At 32.0% G+C, this 17275-nt stretch overlaps 1 protein-coding gene across 3 annotated transcripts; it reads right to left on the bottom strand.

Annotated features, from left to right (window-relative positions):
- Positions 1-3374: 3374 nt before the first annotated feature.
- Positions 3375-13864, bottom strand: LOC111282620 (calmodulin-binding transcription activator 2-like). 3 transcript variants are annotated; one of them, XM_022870773.2, is made up of 13 exons: positions 13487-13864; positions 12377-12496; positions 11881-11996; positions 11653-11741; positions 10938-10980; positions 9779-9950; positions 9528-9644; positions 9092-9399; positions 8018-8545; positions 6850-7538; positions 5550-6093; positions 4722-5045; positions 3375-3857 (listed from the first exon to the last, which is right to left on the bottom strand). In XM_022870773.2, exons 1-13 carry the CDS (start codon positions 13524-13526, stop codon positions 3744-3746), a joined length of 3204 nt encoding a protein of 1067 aa, XP_022726508.2. In that variant the 5' UTR covers positions 13527-13864; the 3' UTR covers positions 3375-3743. The 3 variants fall into 3 exon arrangements, with proteins under 3 accessions (XP_022726508.2, XP_022726511.2, XP_022726509.2); XM_022870776.2 differs by having other exon boundaries at positions 11653-11750; positions 13487-13764; XM_022870774.2 differs by lacking the exon at positions 12377-12496 and having other exon boundaries at positions 13487-13712.
- Between the last annotated feature and the right edge of the window lie 3411 nt (positions 13865-17275).

The following is a 17275-nucleotide window of genomic DNA, read 5'->3' as shown; positions in this document are numbered from 1 at the left end:
TTAATTCATCCCATGGTGAGGGAAGTTTAAGAAAATATTGTTGTAACCAAAAGTTGGAATGTTTTTCATCCAATTTTTGATATTCAGAAAGATATTTTTTAGAAAATTCATCTAAAAACTTTATATCACATAATTTTAATTTTGATAAAATAAATTGAGCTTCTTGAGTAGGATCCAGGGATTCTGTACTACCGCAAAACTCATTTTTCAAGATTTGGGTTAAATCTTTCAAAAGTTGAAGGATATTACCGACAATTAACAGAGAGGATTTCTACTGTTCTCCGAGGGTTGTTGTTTCCCATTTCTTGAGGAATTGTAGGACATCACCTTGCCATGTGCCACAAAAATAGTTGAGGAATCGTTCTCGTCCCCATGTATCCTTGTAATTTGTGACTACAATAGACATAGATTGTGCCCAATCATCTATGGTTTTTCCATAGTTTTGAAGAGGGACTTTGGTTAAGTCTAAATATGTACCTCCTTGAGAAACCGTTCGTTTGTTTAACGAATCGATAAAGGGATTTCTTGCTGAACTTGACTTGTTTGGCCAAAATCAGAAGTTTGTTTAATCTCATCTTTGATCTCATCCTTGTTTAGATGAGCATATTTTTCCTTAAGATGAGAAAGATGTTGATCTATTATATCAGGATCTATTAAATCTGAAAATTGCCTTATATCATCAATATCTGGGTTAGATATTGCTTCGACTTTTCTTTTCCCACTCGCCTCTGGTTGAAGGGTTGGAATTTCTGTTGGTTCTGGATCTGTTTGATCATCAGAACTATCTTCTTCATCAGATGTGGTTTCATCGGATGAAGGTGATTCATCCTTGACTACTGGGTTAGTAGCAAGAAATGAGTAGAGCAGTTGTGATTATTGAAGTAACAAGGGCAAGGCAAAAGACAGCTCCAAACTTACTGGTTTGTGATCTGTTGCAAACCCATTGTAATTTGCTCCATCTTTTTGGTATGTTTTCTCTCTTTGGAAGCAGATCTCTGTCTGTGTTTCTTGTCACCTTTGACAACAGCTGTCATATTATCAATAAACTTCTTAGTGGCTCTACATACTAAATTTTGTTCAGCTTCACAGCCTTAAAATAACATCCTGGTACAGGCGCTTGAAATGGTGCTTCTGAATCTTCCTGGCCTTCTATTTTTTTAAACATATACGTTGCTTGTTGTTTTCTCTGCTGAGATATGTCTCCAGGTAGACAACCATCCCATGCTACCAAATCATTATATGTAAGTAATCGTTATAGTAAATTGATGCTCACGGATTCTTCTTTTCTTTTTATTGCCTAGGCAAGAAGTCTTCCCATTAATAAACCTAGGCCTGCATACTATAGCATCAACGGATTTATGTACTTCGCTCAGGCTAAAGTATCAATATAATCGCATATCTGCTATAACAACACCTAAGAAGGAAACGATGGCTTTTCTGATTTCACTTAATAAAATGCATCTAAGTAGCCAATCTGCTGACAGGCATTCCTATGGATTTCTGTAAGATTAAGTCAGAGCCCGCTTGCAGTGGAACATTGCCAAACTCTTCATTTCAGGTAAGTTTTTCTGATTTGAATCTGCTTATTTGCCCCATTTAATTTGTATTAAACTGACAAGAAGTGAAATAATTTTGCAATTCTCAATGCTGTGACATGGTTTAAGCAATCCTTTTATGACTTTAACGAACGAATAGCTTCGTAGGAAGTAATGGATATATCTGGTGACCGAAAAGCTACAGCACAAGTGTATTTCTTTTCATTTTCATTTTGCAGTTATTTCATTCTGTGCTGCTTTGGGATTCATGATATATGGTGGGAGGTAAGAGTTGATATCAACCCTTTGACAGATTTTAGGTTCTGTTTCTTCTCTATTCACTTTTCAATTGTATATGTCGGTAAGTTGTTCTTCATGCTTAGACGCTTAACCTATTGAGTCTAGAGGTCGTCCGAAAAAGCTGGTCGAGGTTTGTTAATTTGAAATATTCAAGAATTTAGCATTGCTAAAGGTGCCTTGGCAAATTATCGTCTTACAATTGGGTTTTGGACTAGTGTTTTATAAGCATGGAAAAGGACTCGGCATCAACAATGACCTTATTTCCATAGCAGGTTGGCTTTGTAACTGGGATCTGCTGTATTTGTTTCTTGATAAGAAGCTTTCTGGTGAGCCTTATTTGATTTAGAGTAAATACTACATAAACTTCAGCAGATGTAACAAAAATTAATTTCTTTTTTGTTTCTTTTTTTGCAGATTAAACTCTCGGCCTTTAAAAAGAATGCGATCTTGATGTTCTAGATCATCCAATCCTAAATCTTTTGTATTACATGGTACATTTGAAACATTCATTCATGCTAGAATTATAAGGAATTCCGGTTTGATTGCTGGGATTTTACAACTTTGATGAATATTTTCCAGGTTATTCTAGGAAATTCATCCTTTTGCATTGCTGCTTGAGCTATGCATTCTTTTTTTTTTTTTGTTGTGTGTGTCTGTGGGGGGGGGGGGAGGGGGTGGGTTTGACGGAAGAAATTCTTCCATCAGCTTTGGTCCTATTTATCCTTCGAAAATTTCCTCCAAACCGCATTTCTGATCAGTACCCCCCCATTAGTTGAAGAGCTAAAAGCATTTGTACATTAAATGCAGCTTCAAGATTAAATGCTCTGGAAAATGATACATGGTATAGATTTCCTCACTGTCACAGGACTTGCATTCTCGTGCATTCACTCAAACTTTTTTCTCAACACAAATCCACTTCATTACTACTGCAATTCAAGAGTGGCAAGAAAGTTTTAACATGTATTGTTTTCGCAAGTGATAAAATGGAGCCGGGGAATATTACTAGTCTATCGTCGTTCTGCCTAGGTTTGAACCAATCGAATTAAAAGTTATAAGCTGGAAGCTGGGGGAATTGATGTATGTTAACTGAAACCCAGCCAGTAACACTAGATTTGGTAATAAACAATGTGTATTTTTGTGTTAAAATATGAAAATTATCATTTATTATTTTGGTTGACATATCGAATAAAAAATATAAATTTTTATTTTATTTAAATTCGTGTATGATTTTTATTAAAATTTTAAATTGTTTTATTTTTATTTTTTTATATTTTTTTTCATGTTTATCACTATATCTGGATTAAAGCTAACAGATCTAAGCAACCTCACCATTGCTTGGTGGCCACTAGTTCCTACAGCTAATGTGCAAAGTTCTCTTTTTATTTCGTTTCTTCTAAAAACTCTTCTGCCGCTCTAAGAGGAAAAGGCTCTGTTTCCAACTAAAACTTTGAGAAAACTCTTACCGGATTTTTCTAGGCCTTTAGTTAGATTGAGGGTTTCGATCAAATCTGGAAAAGACAAAAAAAAAACCGAGAGATATGAAAAGTGAAACACAGGGAATTAATATCTTCATATTCCATGAACTATAAGCACAACAATTAGGCCCAGTAATGAAGTAAACTCATTCTTCCTATCAACAGATTTTGCAAATAAATCTCCCACCACACTCGGCAACCAATAAATACTACTCTAACCCTTGAGTTAAGAATTTATTATATTAAAAACTATTAACCTAAAAGTTGCTTAGCTATGTTAACTGGAACCAGGCAAGGTGCATTAGTCCCTAAAAGTGGGAAGTGTTAGATATTATATTTACAGACAGAATGAAGTTAACACCTTCATAATGCTGCAATGAAGCTGCCTGTCTATGTACAGGTTGGACAAGCAGGGGCAAAGTTTGCAGGGGCATTATTCAAATGCAAAAGACATGAAAGTGTCATCATCCAAAAGAGAGTCGACATCAAGAAGGTCTTCATCACCAACAGCCACTTCTTCTGTACTGTTCAGAACCATATTGCAAGCCTGTAGAAGAATATCTCAAAACAATTCAGTACTTCAATAAAATATTGAGTTAAAATGATTGTTAGATATGAATTTAGATCCTACAAAATTTGTTGGAATCGACTAATAAGCATATTTTTACAATCAGAATTATGGCATATGCACTATTAGTGTTTGTCTTCACATAACTAAAAATGATAATGTTATAATCGGCTCCTGAACTATAGTAAAACATTCAATGCGATACCTGAATTTTAAAAATTACCAATATAATAATGAAACTATGAATCTGTTAACTAATAAGGTATGCGGAGGATTGTTTATCTGTCATGTGTCATCATTTGGTGATGTGGCTGAGTATCACATTAATTAACAAATTCATAGTTTAGGTACCTCATTAAAGATTTTTAAAGTTCAAATATCATATTGAACATTTCACTAAAATTCAAGGGTCATTCATAACATTAACCCAAACTAAAATGAAAAGCGAAGAGATGCAAAGACAAACATAGATGTGGAGCTAAAAACTTAACAAAATACCTTTTAGGTCCTTGTAATTCAGACATACAATCTCAAGAATTTAAAATTAGTCTCATCAGACTTGGAATTATCTCAACAATCAAAGAAAAGAGAGCTCAATCCAGGCTAATGAATGGCCTTAAGTAACACAAATGTCTCCAAATAACCAAACAAAATATGCAGAATATAGTTGACCTTAGTTAGCATTCATATGAAGCAACAGCGAATGATAGAAACAAGGCAATTTCAAGGTGCAAAGACACTATCTGGGACAGTTTGAGTTGTCATTGCTATAACAAATTTGAAGCCTGCTGATTTGTCAACTTTACTAAAATAGAAATTTATGTCAAACAGAACAATGTATACCTTGTTTTCATGAATCCCTTGAACCAATGTCAGCAGCCTACGATATTGACCTCGTCCTTCAGGATTCTGAGCCATGGACTTTACCCTAGTAAGTGCCTTCTGCAGCCTTTCTTCAGTTTGTTTTCTTCCCTCCTTAAGAAAATCATAATCATCCTCTTTCGGGGGCATGCACTGTGGATCAGGTTCCTTGGTAATTACATCCCGTCGAAATCCTCGCAAACCACTCCCTTTACGTCTCCACCGTAAAATAACTTTCTCCAGAATTCCCACCGACCAGATGATTGTTCTATACTGTTTTCTCACCTGGTGTCCTCTAACATGGGCCTTCACACCATAAAATTAGAAATCAAATTCAAGATTTTATAGTTTGGAGGTAAATAATAGATCAACAAATCCTCAAACTAACAGTGTTACACTTTATGTTCATGATAAAAAATCAATTCATTTTTTCCCATTTTTTGACATGAAAATATAGAATATAGTAAACATTGATACTATAAAAGAAAGGACAAAAGTCATGGCACAGGAGCCAACAGAAATCAAATGGTCAAAACCCCTAAATTGAAAGACCCAAATCTCATTATGTTCTTATCTCTAAAAGGAGCCAGGTTGAAAAAAATTGCCTATGAAAACCACCATTACATCAAAAAGTCATCACTTAAGGTTTCCAGACGCAGGATGACACATGCTTCACCATCATGCAAGCAAGCACATAGAGATCAGATTATGACATAACCCTTTTCCAAGGAAAAAATCAGGAGAAGAAAGAAAAAAGAAAACATAAACCAAGAAACTAAGACATCAGCCAAGACAAAAGCAGCAATGAACCTGAATTTTGACAATTCTTTGCCGGATCAATAAGAACTCTTTTCTTTTCTTCCAACCACGAAACTTTTTCTGGATTTGTGTGGCAGCAGCATGGGCTACCCCATCCCTTTGCAATGGCCGGCATGTCTTACCAGTTACAAGTGAAATAGCATGTTCATCAGACAAACCATCACCAGACTCACTCAACTGTTTCCACTGGAAGGATTGGATCCTGAACATTTGATGTATACGATCAGCTGCTTGTGTGGCATTAAAAACAGCAGTAATTGAGTCCTTCAATGACAGCATGTCTTGCACATCACTATCATTCACAGGAGTTGCTATTCGCTCTGAAACTGTTTGTACAGCTTCCTTTTGATCATTCATTGTTAAAGAAGAAAGGTAACTGGTCAAGGAAGATTCTGCAAGGAAACCTGAGATTCCCTTGTGTCCATTACCAGAAGCCAAGTCTGCTGGAGTTCTGCCCAAAGGAAATTCAGGAGTTGGGTCTGTAAGTAATCCAGGAGCTGCTCCCAGGGAGACTAGAATGGCAACTGTTTCCTCTCTGAATTTTGCGAAAAAGATTCAGACACAACAAAAATATTATAAGTTTTGCTTCTAATAAAGCATTTACTTTATCATAAGCCAAGAAACTAATGCAATTAAACCTCAGATGTTTTGGCCAAAAAAAACCCTAAGATGTTGTCAAATAATTTCATACCTAAAGTACATAATGAAATTACTGCCAATTCAGTCAGAATTTTGTCAGATTATATATTGAAGGCTCTAGGTGTAACTAGGGGTGTAAATGATACATTAGTACTCGCAAGCTACTCGGGTTTGATTCGAAGAAAACTCGAATTCGGTTCGATTATTATCAAGTCGAGCTCGAGCTCGACTTATCTATCGAGCCGAATTCGAGTATTCTTATATCTGGCTCGAGTAGCTTGCGAGCCTAATCGAATTTTTATATTTAAATATATTTTTATTATTTTAATTAATAAACTATTTCGAATTCGAGTTCGAGCTCGAACATAAATAATTGAACTCTTATCGAGTATACGAATCGAGCTTATTTTTACATATTCATCGAGTTTAATCGAGCGAGCTCGAGTAGCTCAAATTCGATCACGAATCAAGCTCGAGCTTGAAAAATAAAACTCGATCGAGTTCAAGCCGAGTATCGAGCCGCGAGTTGTGAGTCGAGCTTGAGCTCGAGCTTCTCACTGTGTTGGCTCGACTCGGCTCGATTACACCCCTAGGTGTAACACAAAAATAAAGCCTGCATATAACACAAACAAGAAAGTTTAGAGGTCCTTACCCGCCACATAAAGCAGCCCAGTGAAGTGCAGTCCATCCATTTGCATCACGAAAATTTATGCTAACTCCAGCAGTAACAGTAGGTTTTATTGCCCAATCATAACCAAGCGCAGCCACTAAGTGTAGTACACCTTGACCCTTCTCATCTAATATATTCGGCCCTTTACCATCTTCCATTATTTTGTGAAGAAGCCATGAGTACAACTTCTCCTTCATCAATTTCTGAAGGAGGCACTCCTTTTCTTCATGTTGACACAAATACTTGTCGGAGGAGAGCTCGACAATCCGGTGGCATTCTTCTTCCTCTTTCATTGATATAATTTTAGTAACTAAGTGCCGTTTCTCCCCAACACCTTCAAAATGATGATTAGGAGGTCTGAAAGATTTCAGAGAAAGTAACATCTCAAGTCGGAGCAGCATTTCTCTTGAAGCAACACCATAGAAATCCAAAACATTTATGTCTGTAGTGAATCCTGCTCGGTATTCAAATTCTCGAACTTCACTACAAGCTAACCTGTTGGAACACGTGACATAAAATGGGACTTGCCCAACACTGTGAGGTGGAGCATGGCAAGAAAGAATGCCATCTGCAATAACCTTAGTCGGAACCTCCACTTCCCCAAACATACATGACCAATTATACTTAGCTATTTCCTCTTGACTTTTCAAACATATTCCAATAATCAACACCTGTTTCCAGATGCAGAAAATGAGAAGGGGAAAAAGTCCAATTTTACTAACTTGGCATCTGTCAAATAAGAATAGCCATCACAAAAAATTGAAAACCAAGCTGAATAGACATGTAAAGTCAGGAGGGATGGCTGCATGACATTGAAGAATACTTACTGTGGGGAGAACAATGTGCTTCAGTGACGAACAAAACAATTAAACTTAAGTGAAAGAGAACAAAAAGATTATTAAATGAAAGCATTCAGAGTTGCAAGAAGTTAACATGCTAAGGCTAAGCACACATTAAAGTACCAGACAAAAAATAACCTGAATAAGATAAAGTTGAACAATGCACAAATAATGAAAACATGACAAAATTAACTCTTTTTCAGTAAGAAAGCTGGTGAAAGGCCAAAAGAATAAGCAAGTAGTTAATTAAAATCTTCATTTTGCTAGTTGCTGCAGAAACTTAACTTCAGACACAACAAAAACTTTAATACCTCAGTTTCTAAGGCTATGTAAGCCCACTTTGGTGAAAAATCAACTATGCTGAAAAGTTGGTCTTGGGAGAGAAAAGGGCTCAAGGAGGCATCATCAGATACATTTCCACACTCAACACTGCTCCAGGCAATACCAGATGAGGACTGCATCTGCAGGTCATCTACTTCTCCAAGTTCTTTAGTAATCCACCGTGAAAAACTATCAACTTTCTTCAAGCTTTCTTCTCCATCAAGCAATGACTTTTTCAGACAGAAAGCATAGTTGACATTTCCATCCGAATGCAAATCATTTTCAGGATATGTTTTCATGACAGAATTAGAATCTGCATTGATAAGCTGCATTTGAAGGTTTTTATTCACAGGCTGCTCATTTAGAACATCATGACTGGTAAATTCCTCAAGAGCATATGGTAAATGAAAATCATAAGTCTTTTGCTCAAATAACCTAGAATCATATGGCAAGTCAAAATTTGATGACCGAGCCGTAGGCCATCCGGGCAACTCTAAGGAACTGTCAGCCAAAGGAATCTGAAAGAAGTACTGGAATTAGAACATCTATATAACGAAATGAATTCGGAAAAAGATCCAAATACGTTTATACATCAAAAGTACAGAAAGTGCAAACAAACCTGTGAAGAAGTTTGGTGAAAAAAATGGATATTTTGTGACCACATACTCCGGTTATTACTTAAAATCAATCCTTTAGGCATTACATAAATCACTTGAAATCTGAAACCTGACAGTTTTCCTTAACCGTCTAAATCTTTAATCAACTATGACACAGTTAAATACTGCATGCTCAATAATGGATGGGAAGTGAAAAGAATACCAACTTCTTGCATTAAACCAAAATTATATAAAACATTTTGCATTAGTAAAGAAATCAACAAACCACAATACAACTTTAATAGCATCTAGCCTTACACAATTTCTACATAATAAGATAGATTATATACAAAAGTAGTACACTATAAGTGTAAATATCAGTTTCAAGTCTCAATCTTAGAATTTTTGACCATGAGATGCAACTAAATGATTTATAACTAAGGTACAAAATGCAATTATCATGAATACCTGCAAATTTGATTTTGTTGAAAGAGGATATCCAAACTCCCTGCCAGCACTCTTGACAGCTAATTGCTTGCCTTTCATCATGTTTTCTTGTTGCATGCTGACGCTCATAGTATCAGTTTGAGTGGAGCTCATCGAAGTATGAGAAGATGCAGTTGCATATACAGGCATATGTGGTTCCAAGCCTGGTTCCCAAGAAGCCAAATCAAGCGTTCTTTGAGCTTCAGTCATGCAAGTGCCATAATCAGTATCCTTAAGTCTATCTCCATGAAGATGTGAAACTCCATTTACTCCAGGAATTGATGACCGACCTTTATTATCATATTGTAAGAGTTTCAAGTTTCCAAATGGCTCAAAGCAAAATCATGCAAAAGCTTGATGCATAAAGCAATTAATAGAAGTGAGTGATGAAAACGAAAACATAAAAGATAATGCTTACCTGAAAAGGCATGTGAAGAATAAGGATTCAAGAAGCCAGGATGTGTCTTGTCCATCACAATAGCATTTCCTATTTGGGGTGATGTATGGAATCTAGAACTTGCTTGGTGACTATCCTCTGTATGGTATCTCACATAAGTTTCATTGGAATGTTTTATGCACAATGAGGGAGGAAAAAAAGGGCAACTTAAGAGCCCTTACACTATATTGGCAGAAGGATATGAATATGAACAAAAACAAAGGAAAAAGTACCAGAATCAGCATCTTCACACAAGGATGTTAAAGTGCTAGTTGGGCTTGCCGAATCTGCATTTCCAGAAGGTGCTTTTGTATGACTAACAGAATAGCTAGAGGTTGAAGGACTGCTTGTTTGGGAATTTGATACATCACTAGTCTCTCTTATGCCTCCAATTGTCCTACTACCCTGAAGGAAAAGAACAAAATACGGTTTGAAGTAAGGAGAACTTTTAACATGTGGAAAGCTTGACCATTCGAAAGACCTAAAAAGGGGCCTAGTCAAAATCAAATGTCAAATAATTAATAACTTCGGCAAAAAACAGAATAGTTTAAAAATTAAAAAAAAAAATCATACATTTCTGACTTTTCAATTAATTAGCATCGATACTTATAAGTTCTAATGCATGGGCAAACATCCAAGGTCAAAAATTAGAACATTAACTTTTAGGAATTACAGACATTTAAGAGTTAAATGCCAAGACAATTTCATGTCATGCAAATTCAGAACCTACAATCATGTAGTTAAACTCAACTAGCTTGGGATTAAGACTTATATGACCAAGCTAAATTTCATTAGCTTAAGCTTAGGACTGATGACTGCAACAACTGGCTGTTACAATCAGTATGTGCAAGTCAAGATTATTCAACCCAAAAACCTAACCGACACTATCAAGATGTTTAGCACATTTATGAAAGTGAACTGTTCCAATCTTTATCTTGAAGTCTACAACCAACCAAAAGTAATGTGCAGGCCCCCAAAACTGGGTGCACCTCTAAGCAAAATGAAAAGAAAAAGCAAATGTTTATGAAGGCAATAATATGTTGGAAATATAATCCTGAGCACATAGACGGAGAAGTGACACAACAGATACGGAGGTCAACCCCTACCACCCTGCCCTCAAAAATATTCCCCCCCTCCCCTTCCCCCTACACCTCCCCTTCAACCATTCCGGCAGTCGATTGCTTAAAATTCCAATAGAAAAAAAAGGATGTACCAAATAATGTTCTTTGTTCACTTCTAATCTAAAATTGCTGGGTATGAGTGTACTGGATATTAGATAATGTATTTTTACAGTATAAGAAATGTTGTAAATAATCAATCATTAAGCCTTTCTAAAATCAAAAAGAAAAACTTATAATCAATCAGAATTAATAGAAGAAGTGAGCAGTATACCTTAACTTCCAAGTAGTGCACAAACACGATATGCATCAAATCCCTACAATATTAATAAAACCATTCAAACCAAAATTAACAAAGCTTAGAGACAAGAAACTATGTATATAATTCCAAATACTTCACAAAACCAAAAATCAAAGAACTGCTATTATCCAAAAAAACATGGAACTTTAAACAAATATGACCCCCAATGAAGTCACAGACCCAGGAGGCCTCCAAATATCAGAGTATTGTAACATTATTTGCAAACAAAGTACTGGTTAGTAATTTTTTTCTAGCCCCAAGAGTGCTAATATAAGCAATTCAAATTATTGTTGTCTCAACTTGTTTTACAAGTCAATGTAAGAGAAGATGATGTAAAACTCATTGTAACAGAAACTCTAAAAAAATGAATCATACCATATCTGTTACACTGCTCAAATTCCCACCCTTAACAACCAGTAGAGGCTTATTAGGAAGCTAACATGTATTACATGGGTCACGAGGTCCAGGCATAAACAAATTTTTGAAATCTGTTAACTTTGATACTAATTTATGCCTTCATAGCTGGGATGCATAGCATTCTGGCATTAGCACACAGTTTCAAAGTAAAGGACAAATGTAATTAACTGGAATGAAGAAATAAAACAAAACAGGTAAAATATAACATCCTAGAATGCCTATAACCAACCCTAAAAAAAAAAAAGAAATCAATATACAAATTAATCCATACTGTTCAAGCATCCAATAGCTGCGCCTTTGAAAGTTTTCATTCTCTTCTCCGTGGGCATAGTAGCAGTGCAACATATCAACGCTTCCAACCTAAAATTGCTTTAAAGAAGTTACTCTTAGGCAAAATTTCCCATCCAGGAGTCTCAGTCACTAAATAAAGACTTTCTGAATTGGTCAAACTATATAACAAGAACAAGAAAACTTCATCTTCTATGGCTGCATTCCTTACCTTCAGCTTCTCATGAGCTTCCTTCACAGTCTTTCCATCTTTTTTCTTCCTCCAATTATGTCCATCCTTCCTAAAGTATCTTAACACTTTTCGATCAAAAAGGAAAAGTGAACCACCTGGCAAGTTTAAATTCATGTCAACCAATTTGGTTCTAACCCTAAAATCAACCATTACTTCATCAAATAACCTTTCACAATGATAACATCAATGTTGCATGTTTTGCTTAAAGCATTTTCATTCAGCTTTAATGATTTTATAAAACAAGGTCTTTAGGCATGTAAAGTATATGAAAGCAAAAAATTTAAAAAATAAAAATAAAAGGGGTGAAGGAAAACCCAACACTAATGACAGACCAATATTAATCTACTTCCAAAATAACCATTGCTGCATGCTTTAATCAAGCGCTTAGTGATCATAATATAATTATGCCTATCCACAATAAACAAAGATTAGCATGAATTTTATCCAACTCTGAAATGTTTTTCAATTTCCATACTTGGAGGCCTGTTTGGAGGCTCTGGTGCAATATGAAACTTCTGATAATTACTAAGAATTTCACAAATCTCAGCAGGTCGCAACCATCTATGTTGGGCTTCTAATAATATCTGTTCAATATCTGCAAATCAGAAAACAAAAGACATATTGGCACAAGCAAACAAATGCAAATAGAGGATTGAAACCATGAATCTAGCAACAACAAAAGCGAAATCAATTCATCAGTTCAGAGTTGATACATGTCCGAGAGAAAGAGGAGCTTATTTTAACAAAAAGATCCATTCTCATTAAATAACATTCTGGACGTATATTTCACTCTCAAAAAATTAAGAAGGTCTGATAATGAATGAAAAGAAATATACTCAAATTATGCACCAGTTCCATATAATAAGAAAACATAAACCATATTGTTAGTTTTTTATTGGATCCTTCTCAGTGACTTAGAGAGAGATAAAACTGCAAATTGTATGCATAATGCAAAAAGCTTCTACTCTGCACAACCTAGGAGCAAACTTAACTTTCTGCCTTTATAGCAGATTATCAAGCATCAATAGAACAGCCAAAGTGCCGACTGATATATATTACCTCAAATGATCCAGAACCATAGCACATTCTGGTATTTACCAACCCTATTTGATAAAGTTATTTAGAACTATCTCTTCACAGTCTTTTAAAGTTGTAAAAAGTGATCTTACTTTAAAAGCAACTTTATTGCTATGAAAATACTTTCCACTCCTCAATACAAGCAGAAGAAAGCTAAAATCATCGTTGATTCTATCATTGGACATCAAACCCTAATTCCTGGAATTTCCCAGATAAAACTAAGTTCTTCAATGCTATCATATTATCAATTCCTCCCACCCAGCCTCACTAGTTGAATCAAGTTGAATCTCTAGAACTAACTCCATTTTCTCAAGGGAAAGCCCGGTAAAGTTTCCACTAAAACAAACACAATTACACCACGGATCAATATAAAAATAACAGTAATAATAAAAATAATGGAACTAGACGCAAATTTCAGATTAAAAACGCGTTAAAAGAGTACGCGAATCTAAACAAATAAATAAATAAATAAATAAAAGTAGGTGAAATAGACTGACAGAAAACTCACCTAATCGGGGAGCCAAACTGTACGAGGCGCGATCCGCCATGAGTAGAACAAGAAAAGATCGACCGATTTGAATTTTTTTTGAATTTATTTGTTCGATTGTTGAAATAAGCGAAGGATACACGAAAGCTAAGAGGAGATTTTTCTTCTTTTTGACTGATTGATTTTTCTTTCAAGTAGTAATGGTACTTTTTATTTATGTTCGTGAATGTTGAGCTGAGGAGACTTTGAATCCAAAATATGAAAACGATTTTGGGAGTATTTTTAGTTTTGTAAAAGCCGAAAGGCCGATGAAAGTTCGGTCGTCGAATGGTAGCCACTGCAGCTTAATTTTACCAATCGATTGACGACATCTGGCGGCGCGCCGATCTTCAAACTCTTACTGCTTTATTTTACTACTTTTTTGGTTTTATATAAATTTTCAGCTTTCCAATTTTAATAAGGAAAAAATCTAAAAACCAAAAAAAATCAAAGTTGAACGTACTCGCACAGAGAGAAACGCCAGATATAATGCCGTTTTTAATGAAGTGTTTTACGATTGATGGTTGGATGTTACGGGATTCTTTAAAATCAGGCTTAAATTAAAAAAAAAAACATTTAATAAAATTTAATCATTATTATTTCATTATATATGATTAAATTTCAACCATTTATTTTCATTGATTGAATCCTTAAAATCTAATTTCACCAATTTGAATATTTAAATATTTATTTTCACCCTATTAAAAATATAAATAAATATTAATGGTTAATCAATTTTTATTTATTATAATTTTAATTAATGAAAATAAATATTTGATGATTTAATTAATTATAATAAAATTATAGAACTTGAATAATTATTTAATTTTAAGTCATTGACTTTTTTATATTTATGCCTTAAAATTAAAATGTTAGGATGCAATCAAATCAAGTTTACATCTTCCTAATTTGACTATATTCGAAGATTTGATATATAAAATTCAATTCAAATTTGATCAAATTTCATTTTTCATAATTGAGGTTGATTTGTAATTTGATTGAGTTATTTCAATTAATCTCAATAGATTCGATTAAACTTTGTAAAATTATAAATATTAATATTCAATATTATATTTTTGCCATAAACTTATATATTAAATATATTAAAAATAAATACTCGATTAAGCTTAATTAGGTTGATCGCTCAAGTCGATTATTAAACTACATAAATTTAGTTCAATTAATTGCTTAAATTATTTGAACTCAACTTGATAAAAAATGAGTTATGCTCAATTTTTTTCAAATGAAACTCGAATAACTCATATGTGACTTATTTATATCATAAAATAGGGTAAGATAATTACTAGGATATAAATGAAATTCATGCCTTTTTTAAAGTTTATTTGGATGAATGATCAATAAGATTGAAAACTGTAATGGTGATAAGATTAATTATTGTAACAATGAGATTTATATTGTAATGATAAGATATATGTTTAGATAAAAATGAAATAATGACAATGTGGTAAAAATAAAAAATGACCAAAACATTAACATTAAAGTATATTGATAAATTATTTTTATATATTTTTAATATTATTTAGTATTTTAAAAATTTTAAAAATATTGATATATATATATATCACAAATAATATTATATCACAAGATACATAGATATCTAATACAGTATGCAATGTGAACACCTACATTGATGACTTATATTTTTGACACATCATATATATATATATATATTATTGTAATATACATAGTTATCATATAACAATTACCGATATGGATAACTTTTTTTTTTCGACCATAAATAATTCATAAAATTTCTCATATGATAGCAAATAAGATATTTATTAAATTTATATTATTTATAAAAAAATATTAAATTATCTAAAATTGTAAAATTTAATAAAAAATCAACTTAAATTCTAATGAAATTCATGTATCTTGTACATCACATTATCTTAATTTAAAATTGATTTTAAAATAAATTATCTTTTCCAATTTTTTTGCACTTAATATGATTATTTAAATTTATTACAACTTTTAAAGATATTATTTAATATATTTAATATTTTTTATAAACAATCATTGTTTTAATATATTTAATATGATTATTTTAATATATTTAAAATAAATTATCTTTTCCAATTTTTTTGCACTTAATATGATTATTTAAATTTGTTACAACTTTTAAAGATATTATTTAATATATTTAATATTTTTTATAAACAATCATTGCATTATCTCTAGCTTTTAAATATATTAGTTATAGATAAATATAATTTTAATAAACAATTCACCAACTTTAAAAAATAGATTTAGATATATTTTAATTAAAATAAATTTTAAATTTAAATCAATATTTGTTATAGATTTTAATATTAATATTTTAAGAAAATATGAAATATATATATAAATATCAGAACAACTTCATGAAAATTCTCATTGTTAGTAGTTCTTAATTATATAGCTTTTTCAACGTCTCATTAAATATATGTGCTAAACATATTTTTTCTACTATTAATTTAATCTCTCTTTTTATTAGTCTATTATTGTTAGTTGTTATAAAAGCTAATATGTTTTTTTTCTAATGATAGATATTATTTCACTAAACATATTATTTACTTTATCAAGTAAGATTTTTTTTTAAAATCAGCTGTAACATATTTCTTTTTTCTATTTCTCAATTCGTAATAAATTTAATTAGAACCCACTTAAGCTAATAAAATTTTTATTATGATTTAAAAATAAATAAGAAAATAAAATTAATAATTTTATTTCTTTTATTTATGCAAATGAAATCATAATGCACAACTAAAAATCAGTAAGAAGAAAATCTATGTTAGATAACTTTTAAACTCTAGTAAGCCATGTTGGTCACTTTGATAGAATTTTCGAGTCTAGAGTTTTCAAATAATTATCTGATTAGATATATATTTTTTTAAGATAAAGGTACAAAACACTAAAATTTAAATACATACATAATTACCAGATAGATTTGCTGACATTGATAGCTTTTTTTTTCGACACATAAGATAATTCCTAAAATTTTTTATTATGATAACACATAAGATATTTATTGATTTTAAATTATTTATAAAAAATATATTTAAAAAAAATTAAATTATCTAAAATTTTAAAATTTAATCAAAAATCAATTTAAATTATAATGAAATTCCTTTATCTTGTACATCACATCATCTAAATTTAAAATCAAATTTAAAGTAATTTATCTTTTTCAATTTATCTGCACTTAATATAATTATTTAAATTTATTACAACTTTTAAAAATATTATTTAATATCTTTAATATTTTTTATAAACAATTATTGCATTATCTCTAGCTTTTAAATATATTAATTATAGATAAAAATAATTTTAATAAACAATCCACCAACTTTAAAAAATATATTCAGATATATTTGAATTAAAATAAATTTTAAATTTAAATCAATATTTGTCATAGACCTTTAATATTGATATTTTAAGAAAATGAGACAAAATATGTATATATATATATGTAAATACTATAACAATGTCATAAAAGCTCTCACTATTAGTAGTTATTAGTTATATAGTTTTTTCAATGTCCCATGAAGATCTATACTAAATGTACTTTCACTACTATTAATTTAATCTCTATTTTTATTAGTCTATTATTGCTAGTTGTTATAGTAGTTAATATGTTTTTTTCATATGATAGATACTATTTCATTAAACATACTATTTACTCTATCATGTAAGATTTTTTTTTTTTTAAATCAGCTGTAACATTTTTTTCCATTTCTTAATTCGTAATAAATTTAATTAGAACCCACT

Source organism: Durio zibethinus, chromosome 5 (assembly GCF_047325235.1).
Source record: "Durio zibethinus cultivar Kanyao isolate XHJ-2024 chromosome 5, ASM4732523v1, whole genome shotgun sequence".
Classification (NCBI taxonomy): Eukaryota; Viridiplantae; Streptophyta; class Magnoliopsida; order Malvales; family Malvaceae; genus Durio; species Durio zibethinus.
This window is presented reverse-complemented; position numbering and strand designations above follow the sequence as displayed.